Source organism: Bos taurus, chromosome 13 (assembly GCF_002263795.3).
Source record: "Bos taurus isolate L1 Dominette 01449 registration number 42190680 breed Hereford chromosome 13, ARS-UCD2.0, whole genome shotgun sequence".
NCBI lineage: Eukaryota > Metazoa > Chordata > Mammalia > Artiodactyla > Bovidae > Bos > Bos taurus.
Window position 1 is genome coordinate 81,995,651 of NC_037340.1, and position 12,255 is coordinate 82,007,905.

Genomic DNA, 12,255 nt, shown 5'->3' on the forward strand with positions numbered 1-12,255 from the left:
TGTATGTATTGCGGAAGGATCACCGTGATAAGGTTCGTTAACACCGTCTTCACCTACCTACTGAAAGAGTATGCACTCAAGGTCCGGCTGCCAACAAACAGGCCAGGCTGCTGGAAAGGAAAGTCTGCTGCATTTCAGATGCCGGCAGCTGTGGGGGCTGGTGAGGGTGGTGGATGTCTGTCCAGCCCCTGCTGACAAGCAGGGGTGAGAGCTTTGACAGACACAGCTGGGGGGCGGGGCATGCCGAGCAGCACGGTCACCTTCTCGTCGGTCATCGGTGGTCTGACCGCAGCATCTTGACTGTTTCACAGCTCGTCTTCAGTCCCAGGGTCTGTTTGTCCCCGTTTATTTGTGGCCAGTTCTCTGCTGTGGTCCCTCATGTCCTGGGAACAGTCTGGTCATCACATAGTTAACTCCTCCACCTGGGGTTTTGGAATCTGTAAGACAGCTCACAGGACGTGGCACAGAATGTCATCTACAGCCCTCGAGGAAGAACTAAAGGTCCTTGGCGATGCTTAATGACTGCATTATTACCGCTTAGTCTCCTTTGACTGTTTTCCTTTGTTTCAGCATTTCTCACTTTTCTGATTAAAGGTATTCTTTGACTAAGGTTTCCCACAGGCAGAAGGCAGGCAGAGGGCATGGCTGGAGGTTGGGGGGCAGGGACCATGCGGTCCTGCTCCATTTCAGCCTCACATAATTACCCCTTTTTGTGGTGAGAACACTTAAGATCTGCTGTCTTCCAGGTATACAATACAGTATTTCCAGTGATGGGCCGTAGCTGTACATTAGATCTCCAGAATTTACCTTCCAGCTGGAAGTCTATACCCTTAGACCAACATCTCCTGTTTTCCTCCGCTCCAACCCCTGGTAACCACCTTTCTATTCGTGGTGTCTGTGAGTTTGGCTTTTTTTAAGATTCCACAAGTCAGTGAGATCACACAGTATTTGTCTCTCTTGCTCTGACCTGCTTCACCTAGCATAATGCCCCCAGGGTCCATCTGCGTTGTCAAGACTGGCAGGAGTTTCTTCTCTTTCTGCAACTCAGTGATATTCCCTTGTGTTGCTTCTTATCCACTCACGCGTCAGTGGACTCTCTGGTGATTCCCGCGTCTCAGCCGTGGTAAACAATGCTGCAGTGAACACAGGTGTGCTGACATTTCTTTGAGATGGTGACTTCATGTCCTCTGGAAATATGCCAGAAGTGGAATTGCTGGATCTTTTGGCAACTCTGTTCTTTTGAAGAAGCACCATACCGTGTTTCACAGTGGCTGCCCCAATTTAAATCCCCACCGGCAGGGCACACGGATTTCCTTTTCTCTGCGTCCTTATCACCACTTGTCATCTCTTGCCCTTTTCACAGTAGCCATTCTCACAGGTATGAGATTGTATTTCATTGTGGGCTTCATTTCCCTGGTGGTTAGTGATGCTGGGCACTTTTTACAGGCATTTTTCACCCGTTGGCCATTGGTGTGGTGAGACCATTTTCTCGTAGGTGATGCCCTCTAGTGGATGTGAGCACTCTATGTGTGACACAGCCTCAGAATTCTAGTAAAGGGCTAGTGAAAATGAACCGTCTTTCATCACACATTCCCTGAGTGCACCCTAAGAGCTAGTGTGGTTCCAAACAGCGTGGATGTAGCAATAAATAAAACTGATGTTCAGTTTTGAAATGTACTCTCCAGAGGAGAGGAGATGCAGGCAATAGCAAACATTAATAAAAAGTAAAATAGATGTTGGGACATGTGAGTCCCATATGGAAAATAAGGTGATGGAAAGTGCCAGAGGGGGGCCCAGGTTTAAAAAGGGCGAGAGGACTGGTTTTGCTCGGTCAGTGACGTATGAGTTGGAGGCCTGAAAGGGGTGAGGGAGCGAGCCACATGGGATCTTACGGGAGAGGATTCCGGCACAAGGAGGGGTGCGGAGGGGGAGTGTGTAGAGCAGAGCCAGGCGGCCGGCAGGGCTGGAGCGGAACAGGTGGAAGGGAAGCGCCGCGTGACGGAGGCGGAGGCGTGGCAGGCCCAGGCCGTGTGGGGCTCGGGGGCCACGGGCAAGAGTCTGGCTTTTGGTCCTAATCACGTGGGAGCCACTGGGAGCTGCACAGTCTGAAGAAATGGTCCCCAAGACCTGTCTCTCTTCCGACACCGATTTCAAGTTCAGGGGTTCCCATACCACAAAGGTGGAATCATTTGCTGGGATGACTCAGAATTCACTGAAAGCTATGAAACTCATAGCTCATTACAGAGACGACACAGACTAACGTCAGCCAGGAGAGGACGGGCAGGCAATGGGGAGCAGAGGAAGCGGGTGATGTTTCCTGGTCTCAGTGTGCCGTTCACACGGAGCGCTGCCAGCCGGGGCGCTCCCTGACCTGCAGCGTCCGAGTGTTGAGCCTCCATCGCCCGCACGGTGGGTTAGTCATCGACTGCACAGGTGGAGATCTCCAGCTCCAGGCACGCAGATGCCACGTGACCCAAAGCTCATCCTGAACCGTATTGTTACTCTTTGCCTGGTCAGGAACCCCAGGCAAGCAAAACCCCTGATCTCCCAGGAGCCCATGGGAAAGATCAGAACCCTTGTTGGACAAGGTGAAATTCTTGACTTGGGAAAGCAGGGCAGGAGGAGAAGGGGGCGACAGAGGATGAGACGGTTGGATGGCATCACCAACTCAATGGACCAATGGACATGAGTTTGAGCAAGCTCCAGGAGATAGTGAAGGACAGGGAGGACTGGCATGCTGCCGCCCATGGGGTCCCAAGGAGTCAGACCTGACTTAGTGACTAAGCAATGATAAGTTCTCGGCTACACAGGGAGTGTTAAGCAACGAGGTGACATGGTCTGGTTTCGTTTTTTTTAAATTAGACACTGTCTGACTAAAACCAGTTAGAGGAGCATCACAGCGATGCTCAGGGGAAGGGGCGGTGTGGCTGTGAGGACTCTGGTAGCAATGAGTGAAAGTGGGCTTAAGCGTTTTGAAGTTAAAGCCCAAGAAACTTACTCAGTGGTTGGATGTGGGTTAGGAGAAAAATAGAGGGGTTCATGACTCCCCAGAAGCAGCTAAAACTGCAGAGCTTGCCAAAGTGGGGGTCTGTGGGGGTAGGCTGACAATGCATCCGTTTTGGACATGTTATCATCAAGCTGTGTTCAGCAGTTTCCCTATACACGCTTTTCATCTCATCAGGTAAAGCTAATTAGTGGTGCTGGAGAAGACTCTTGAGAGTGCTTGAGAGTCCCTTGGACTGCAAGATCAGACCAGTCCATCCTAAAGAAATCAACCCTGAATATTCATCAGAAGGACTGATGCTGAAGCTGAGGCTCCAATACTTTGGCCACCTGATGTGAAGAGCCGACTCATTGGAAAAGACCCTGATGCTGGGAAAGATTAAAGGCGGGAGGAGAAGGGGACGACAGAGGATGAGCTGGCTGGGTGGCATCACCAACTCAATGGACATGAGTTTGAGCAAACTCTGGGAGATATTGAAGGACGGGGAAGCCTCGTGTGCTGCAGTCCATGGGGTCACAAAGAGTCGAACATGACTGAGCAACTGAACATGATCTTTGAGTTTAAAAACTGAGACTAGCATTTCATTTCCAACCAGCTCCTTATAAACTGCTATATTTGGAAGGATGAGGAAAAATGCATCCTTGACAGAAAGACTTAGATCGAGGTCTTGGCTTAAAAAAGCAAAAAAGGAAGATAAAAGTCATCATCCCTCTTTGACTGTGTTTACATGTTAAATGTTTGGGAACAGATGCGAGTAATAAACTGCCACCCTCTCTTATTCTAGCCGTGTTGCATGGCTTCGGATAGTTCATTTTCTCCCCTGCAACCTTCAAGCCCACACACAGGAGGGTTAGGACGTGTATCTGAAAAGCGATCCTGACGTTTGTGTGTGTGTGTGAGGGGTCTGGTCACAGGAGCTCTGGTGACACTGAAGACAAACCCACGGGAGAGAGGACAGCATATAGCAGCGCGCGCTGGGATCAGGGCCTTTGTCTTCATCCTGATTGCTCCGTTGTTAAGGTGTGGCTGACACTTCTGGACGGACACCTGGAGCTTCCTGGAGCTGGAGAAACAAAACACACGATATTTCCCGTCATCGTTTTTGGGGTTTCTTTTAAGGATCATCTTTTTTTTTAATTAATTGATTTATTTTTGGCCGTGCTGGGTCTTCCCTGCTGCTCGGACTTGCTCTAGCTGGGCGAGCAGGGGCTCCTCTCTAGTTGTGGTGGCCAGGCTGCTCATCGTGGTGGCTCCTCTTGCTGCGGAGCACGGGCCCTGGAGCACAGGGGCTTCAGCAACACAAGGGTTTAGCGGCTGTGACTCCCGGGCTCTGGAGCACAGGCTCCGTGGTTGTGGCGCGTGGGCCTGTTTGCTCTGAGGCGTGTGGCATCTTGTTGGATCAGGGATCAGACTTTTGATCCCACGTGTCTTGCCTTGGCAGGCAGATTATTTACCACTGAGCCACCAGGGAAAACCCCTTATCATAATAGTTTTTACTCAGTAACAGTGGACTCTCGGATTCTCTCCTTAAAGGGAAACTTCATCTGTCTGAGTTCATGACTCTGCTCCCAAAGAAGGGGTTTCCACTGCTGTGCTGTCAGGCGGCCTGTCAGGTGCCTGCCCTGCTGCACGCCTGCTTTCCTGGGCACCTGCGTCCCGGGCTGCGGTCACCCACGGGCACCTGCGTCCTGGGCTGCGGTCACCCACGGGCACCTGCGTCCCGGGCTGCGGTCACCCACGGGCACCTGCGTCCCGGGCTGCGGTCACCCACGGGCACCTGCGTCCCGGGCTGCGGTCACCCATGTTTCCCTCTAGGCTGTGGTTGTGTCTGTCTCGTGACGTTTTCCCCGAGGACATCGTCCTCGTTGGCTTTGACGTTTTAAAGAGCTCAAGTAACAACACCCAGTCCTAATTAAATGTTTACTTGATGTCAGGTCCTTTGCTAAATATAAAACAAGATTTCCCACTGCCCTCTGAAGTTTGGGTGAGTTTATTACTCATATTAGAAACATGAGGCTGGCTTCAAGAGGCCAGAGACTTGCCCAAGGTGACAGCATGCGAGGGAGCTGGGACGGGGAGGTCCTGTCTCCTGCGCCCCCAGAGCAGGGCTCTGCAAACTGCATGTGTATCTCCCCGCAGTGGGAGGTGACTTTAGGTGGTAGAGACATCGTGTTAACTGAATGTGACTCTTCCAGGGATGAAGTCATTTTCTCTTCAGTTACCTTTTTGACTAAATTATAGAGAACCATTTCAGTGGGTTGCCTGCTGTCTTTTTTTTTTTTTCCTTATTAACAAACACCTAAACTCTTCCCTTTATTAGTAAAGGGAGAAGTAACACAGTTCATGCCACATGTCTTAAAACAGTGCATCCTCTAACAGTTTCTAATTTACCTGTGTGTTACTGAGAGGGAATACGAGCCAGTCCATCCTAAAGGAAATCAACCCTGACTATTCATTGGAAGGACTGATGCTGAAGCTGAAGCTCCACTACTTTGGCCACCTGATGGGAAAAGCCAACTCATTGGACAAGGCACTGACGCTGGGAAAGACTGAAGGCAAAAGGACAAGGGGGTGGCAGAGGATGAGATCGTTAGAGAGCGTCTCCAACTTGATGGACGTGGGTTTGAGCAAACTCCCGGAGATAGAGGCAGACAGGGAGGCCTGGCGTGCTGCAGCCCATGGGCTCGCAGAGACTGAGACGCGGCTGGCCGTGACTGAAAAGTGAGCGAGCGCTCAGCTTGAATCTTGGACAGAGGCCCGAAACGGAGCGTTTCGTCGCATTTCTGTTCATGTCTACTTCCAATTTATGGCAGAGCCTCCTGGTTCATGATATGGATTTGATCATCCCATTTACAACATATTTGTTTAAGAGAAAAAAAATGAGTTGATTTAAAATATTCAGTAGGAGATACAGAGGTCTGACCAGCAAATGAAAGTTGTGTATTGACGTTCACAGAGCTGTCCCTGCTCAGAAGCCTGAGTGTCTCGCACGTTGATTCCATGTGGCGAGGAAGCCTGGGTCACGTTCCCAGCAACTCCTTTCCCAGTCCCGCCTGCTGTCTCCTCATCTCTTCTACAGTGACTTTGTTCTTGTGCTCAGTCGCTAAGTCGTGTCTGATTCTTTTGCGACCCCATGGACTGTACCCACCAGGCTCCACTGTCTGCGGGATTTCCCAGGCAAGAAGACTGGAGTGGGTTGCCATTCGCTTCTCCAGGAGATCTTCCCGACCCAGGGATCGAACCTGAGTCTCCCGCTTGGCAGGCGGATCCTTTACCGCTGAGCTGCCAGGGAGGCCCCTACAGTCATTTATTGGGCACCAGATAAAGGCCGAGGCCTGTGCTGGGTCCTGGAAAAGCGGTGAGTAAGTCAGAAAACAGTCTGCCCACGTGGGGCTCCCATCCACGTGATTTGAAGACATGCTGTGTGCGTTCTGTGTATCACATCTAATACTTGTAATGCAATTTAGGTGACGGTTGCCATCATTATATTCACTTTTCAGATGGGCAGTGCAGGCTTCGGGAGGTTTACGGACACGTCCCGGGCCTCAAAGCAGGCACGGGGCAAGCCAGCCGGGTAGTCTGGAGCCCAGGTCATTACCTCTGCTACGCTTCTTCTTCCCACAGCCTCGATACGCACTTATCGTGTGTATGAAGGACTGAATTTCCCAGTGCTTTCCGAGCTCTTGGTTTTTCGATGGGTTCTTAGCCAGGTGCATAGTTCATGGTTTGGAGTGGCATGCGTGGCTTTTAGGCAAAGCAGTTACTGAGGACGTCAGCGCTCTAAGTGCATCTGTGTGGACATGGCGTTCTTGTATCCAAATCCTTATCCTCTCGAAGGACAGAAGGAGGTCCGGCTTAAACTCCTTATTTTTCTTTCTCTGGGTGTCTGTCAGCTGGTTTCTGTTAGTGTATGTCTATCAGGAAAGAGTGCTGGGGCCTCTGGGACATTAGATAAAGTGCCCGCGGTCACAGTCAGAGGGTAGAGAGAGAAAGGAGTCGGTTCACACGTGGGCATTTGCAGGTCTGCGGCCGGTGAACCAGAACATCTTTGCCCCGTCTTGTGTGAGGCAGACGCTGCCGTACGAGGTTATGTAAGACCATCACTCCTTTCATGTGCTTTTCTTTTGACTTCCTTTCCTTTCCTCCCCCCCTCCCCTTTTCTTCTGACTTGCCTTGGGGAGTTGGCCCATTATTTTACTGAAGGCCCCCAGCAACATTTTTAATGCGTCGTAAAGCTGCTTATGAAACAGCACCAAACAAATCTGTTGGGTTGGGGGCAGTGTGTGAATGAAATAAAAGAGCTCGTGGATGGAGGTTCGCAGAGACCTATGGAAGAGCCTCTGAGGTCAATTTTTGTTCATTATCCACACTTTCTGGGCCACACTTTCCCACTGAAGGGCATATGCCTTTGAATGTACGGATGAATGCAATGCAAACCAGAGGCCTAATTTCTGATCTATTTAGAGATCTTTAGTGCATTTTTGTCCCCTAATGCAAACTGGTGGCCTCCCGGCCAGATATGGTCCTTAAATGGCATTTTGACCTCCACAGCTTAAAGAAAATGGAAAAAGTAGCAACATTAAAAATTCAGATTATTTCCTATAAAAATTCAAGATTTCTGGTTTCTCTTAAATGATCAGAAGTGTGGCTGCACTGGGGCTCACCATTTCCCCGTGTAAATGCCTGATCGTCTGTGAAGCTCTATGTTGTGGGAGGTCTCTGTCTCCATTCATTCACGTTCTTTGTCTAAACCCTGATGGAATTTGAGGTTGTAACTCCTGTTACTTTCTGTAAGTGGTCAGTGTGTGTGTATAAGTGTGTATATATATGCATATGTGTGTGTGTGTGTAAGGGTTTGTGTGTGAGTGTGTATATGTGTGTGTGTGTGTGTAAGGGTTTTTGTGTGTATATGTATGCATGTGTGTGTGTGTGTGTAAGGGTTTGTGTGTGTGTGAGTGTATATATGTGTGTGTGTGTAAGTGTTTGTGTGTGTGTGTGTGTGTGTGTGTGTGTCTTTCAGATCCTCAGGTGAAGCCAGGGAAAGCCCATGACTTTCAGGAATACTTGATGCTCTCTGGATTTCCTTCATTTCTGATCACAGTAATCACTGAATCAAATGTCACCAAAGGATGGCTGTGGTGGATTCATGATGTTAACCAAAAGCAGACAGTGGGTGAAAGAGTGATTTTTTTCAGAGTTCTCGCCAATTAGTGAGTCATTATATAAATTAAGCACTTCACCACTAGTATTAAAAGCAGAAGAGAAAACATCAGCATTTTATAAGTTGATAGATGAATAGATAGCTAGATGGCACCTAGATGATAGACTAAATAGATCAGCGGAGTGTTTGGTCACACTCTAAACTCCGTTACTGTGGGCTGCGGTTACAAAAGCCTTACAGTCCCTGGGTCATCAAGCTTTAGAAACACAGTTGCGGGTTTGCTGTTATATGGATCAATCATCCTGTAAGTATGTCCCAGTTAGCAGGAACCTTCATACTTTCTGAAATCAAGGTTGACATCTAAGTAAGTAAATAAATGATGACCTCTGCTCTAAAAGAAACAGAAGGCCACTTGTTTCTCTTAAATAATCGATTGAGGTCACCCTCCTCCTAACAAGTTATATTTCCGTATTTGGTGGAAAAAAAGAAGTGTGAAAAAAAGTGAAAACCTTGCAGAACTGAGTGCCAAGTGACAGAGTCCCGTTTCTGTGGTCGGTCAAGTAGAGAGTGGATAGCTGAGGAGGGGAGTATTTTAGGAAGTCTTCAGGAACAAAACAGGACTTGAGTAAAAATGCTTTGAATTTTAGTTTTTAATTCTTTGAATTAAAATGACAATTAAAATCACACAGTCAACCTCATAAGCTAGTTTTTATGTTAGTTTGTTGAAAGAGCCTTCTAATTTTTCTTTCTTCTTACATGGTCCATACTAGTGAAATTCAAGCCAATTAACATACTCTATGCTATACATGCTGAAGACTGCCATATGGCCGGGATATTGAGCCAACCTTAGATAATTAGATAAGGATAAATCTTCCTTTTTTACTGCACTAATTGCATAGACTGGAATAGATAAAATCATTAACAGTAGTTTGGGGTGAAAATTGGTTTGGTTTCCATGCTGTATTAAAAAGTTCTTTTGATGTGAATCTCTAGATGTGAGCAAAACTCAGGCAGTCAGGCCAATATTCAGTTTGCAGTAAGAGTTTCAGAGGTGGAAGGAGAGGGATTGTGTCTTAGAATAACAAATGATTAATAATTGTAAACAATGTAATAATTGAATAGTGTTCTTTAAAACAAAAACAACTTCTTGGTTAACTGTTGATATATGTAATTAAAATCAGAACTGTACTGTAAAAAAAAATTCTTTTGAAAATTATCCAAGTCTTCAAAAATATTTAGAATAATTGAATACATTCATTAATTATGTATGCCCATATCACTGTATATATATGTATTTTGTGTGTGTGTGTATACAAATATATATATATGTATATATGTGCTCTTGCAATGCAGGAGACACAGGAGACATGGGCTTCATCCCTGGGTCGGGAAGATCCCCTGACAAAGGAAGATGGCAGCCCATCCCAGTGTTCTTGCCTGGGAAATCCCAGGGACAGAGGAGCCTGGCGGGCTATAGTCCACAGGGTTGCAAAGAGTCGGACACGACTGAGCACTAAGCATACTTAGAAAACACAGACACACACGCATTAGTGGTTAAAACACACTGGTTTCTGGTCTAATTGTATGTACCAGTCTCCCTTACCAATGCAATTCATTTCTGTTTTTTAACAGCCTGAGGTAGAGATGGTTCCCCTCTTAATTCCTGACATTAATGATGAAACCCACATGTCTTTCCTTGAGTTCCCTGTTTCTCTTCCATTCCACACATTGGTTCAAGTTATGTCTGTTTAAAATACTCTTGGCTACGTTTGATTTATCACATGGAGTGAAAATCTGGAGTAAAATTGGATCGATGATTTTGGAAAGCAGAGCTGATTTCAGAAATAAAATCATTCTTCAAGCCATTGTCTGTAAGGAGGATCAGGTCAGAGTCTGAGAGCCATAGAACCCGTTCTCACCTCTGAGCTGAAAGGCCCCGTTTCTGGTGAGTCTCTGAGCTGTGAGCTGTGCTGGGAAGGCCTCGCCCTGGTGTCCTCTTTGACAGTTTTGGGAAGTAGAGGAATTGTACTGAAAGCCCAGAAACCATTTGTTCATTAACCTCCAACAAAACCTTCAGGACAAAAAACACGGGGCACCGCCCCATTGGCTCGAAGTGACTGGTTCTCTGCCCGCTTTTCTGTATTAATGACAATTTGTCAAACACTGTGATTCCAGTTAACTCTGTTCAACACATGTGAACAGGAATCCTGATCTCATACAAAAAAATGAAGCTGATCTTGGGTTGTTCCGGGCTCTGGGTGCATTGAGCTTGGAGAAGCTGGCTTTCAGAAGCCCTCTGTCTTTGTTTTCACAGGATGTGTGAGACTGGTGAAGGGCTGTTTGTCTTTCAAACGCGAGATGGGGAGGCCATCTACCAGAAGGTCCACTCGGCTGCCCTGGCCATAGCGGAGCAGCACGAGCGCCTGCTGCAGAGCGTGAAGAGCTCCATGGTACGTCTGGGGGCCCTTTCTTACAAGCACTGTGCACACCGTGGCAGAATGCTCTTGCAGTCTCTGTGCTGAAAATATGGTCAGTGTTTTGGGGGGCAGATGCTTTCCTCCTATACTCAGCAGTGTGTTACTCAGATGACACGCATCCTTGGAAAGCTCCAGAAAGTCACTTGGGAGCAGAAGAAGCATCAGCCCGCTTGTCATCTGCCTGCACACTGCTTGCCTCCCTTGTAATGCGTGCTTAATCAGTGCCTTCCTGCAGCAGAATGCTGTCCACTGAGGGATTATAAAAAGCAAGTATATTTTGTTCTCACTGGGAGACTGAGAAGTCTGAGATCAGGGTGCCGGCGGATTCTCTGGGGACACTTCCTGGTTTGTAACTGGCTGTCTTTTTACTGTGTCGCAAATGGCAGAAGGGGTGAGGGATCTCTGGGTTCTCTCTTGTAAGAACGCTAATACCGTTCATGGGGGCTCTGCCCTCATGACCTGGCCCCTGCCATATGCCTGACTGTCTGATAACATCACTTGGGGGCTAAGGTTTGAACATAACAGTTTGGGGTTGGGGACACAATATTCAGTCCATTGCAGTCTCTCTCTCTCTATAAAAATCCATTTCGCGTATGTATGGACATCTATAGACACAACTCCATGGGTTATCTACCTCTGAAAGTGAAAGTCGATCAGTTGTGTCCGACTCTTTGCGACCCCATGGTCTATACAGTCTGTGGAATTCTCTAGGCCAGAACACTGGCGTGGGTAACCATTCCCTTCTCCAGGGGATCTTCCTAACCCAGGGATGAAACCCAGGTCTCCTGCGTTGCAGGTAGATTCTTTACCAACTGAGCTATCAGGGAAGCCCATATATACTTACAAGTGTAACAGAAGTTGTCATTTCAAAGGTCAGCAGTGGTCAGAGAAAAAATGTAAGTGAGAGAAGAGAGCTGAGAGGAAACGGGTCAAATACCAAAAACTCACGACCAGACAGCTGTTGACGTGAGATCATGGTTTCTGTGTAGGAGAGTTCTTGATTTTTTTTTTTTTCCAGGTAAATCAAGACTTTGAGTCTGTATAGTATCTTCCAGTTTATAAGTGTTGGAAGTTAATTTCAGCTAAAACCAACAACAAAAATCAGTAATACTTTGTAGGACAAAGGAAACCTATTTGTAAGATTTCATTCTGCCCACAGCGTGTGTTTGCTGTCTCTAGGGGGTAAACCTTCATAGTCATCAGTGTGCAGAGACAGCAGGGACTGTGCCTCGTATGGGGAATTGTGAGTCATGAGTTTCTTCTTTAGGAACAGTAAATTTACAAAATCTGAAATGAATGTGCAGCAGTTAAATAATGCAACTCATGAATTGTGACTGCAAACACAAGAATAGAGAGTCACATCTGGGAAAGAAATCTGCAGAACCAAAAGGAACTAGGTTGGCATAGGAAGGTCAGGGCAATTTGAAAAGTCTGTGATTTAACCGTGTGGGGTGGTTGGATTTAAAGAGGGGAAAAGCATGCCAGTAATACGATCTGTCCCAAAGCAGCCAGGGATTATTCCCAAATGACTTATGCGTGCCGTGTTGTGGGATTTTAGAGCTAGGATCAGCAAATCTTTAATACAGGCTGAGACAGTAATATTTCAGGCTTTC

At 47.3% G+C, this 12,255-nt stretch overlaps 1 protein-coding gene across 3 annotated transcripts in view; it reads left to right on the forward strand.

Annotated features, from left to right (window-relative positions):
* DOK5 (docking protein 5) overlaps window positions 1-12,255 on the forward strand; it is a 150,777-nt gene that overhangs the window by 101,899 nt on the left and 36,623 nt on the right. For all 3 annotated transcript variants that reach the window (XM_059892658.1, NM_001075939.2, XM_059892659.1), the window contains 1 exon segment: window positions 10,480-10,615. In XM_059892658.1, the coding sequence (XP_059748641.1) occupies window positions 10,480-10,615 (136 nt within the window).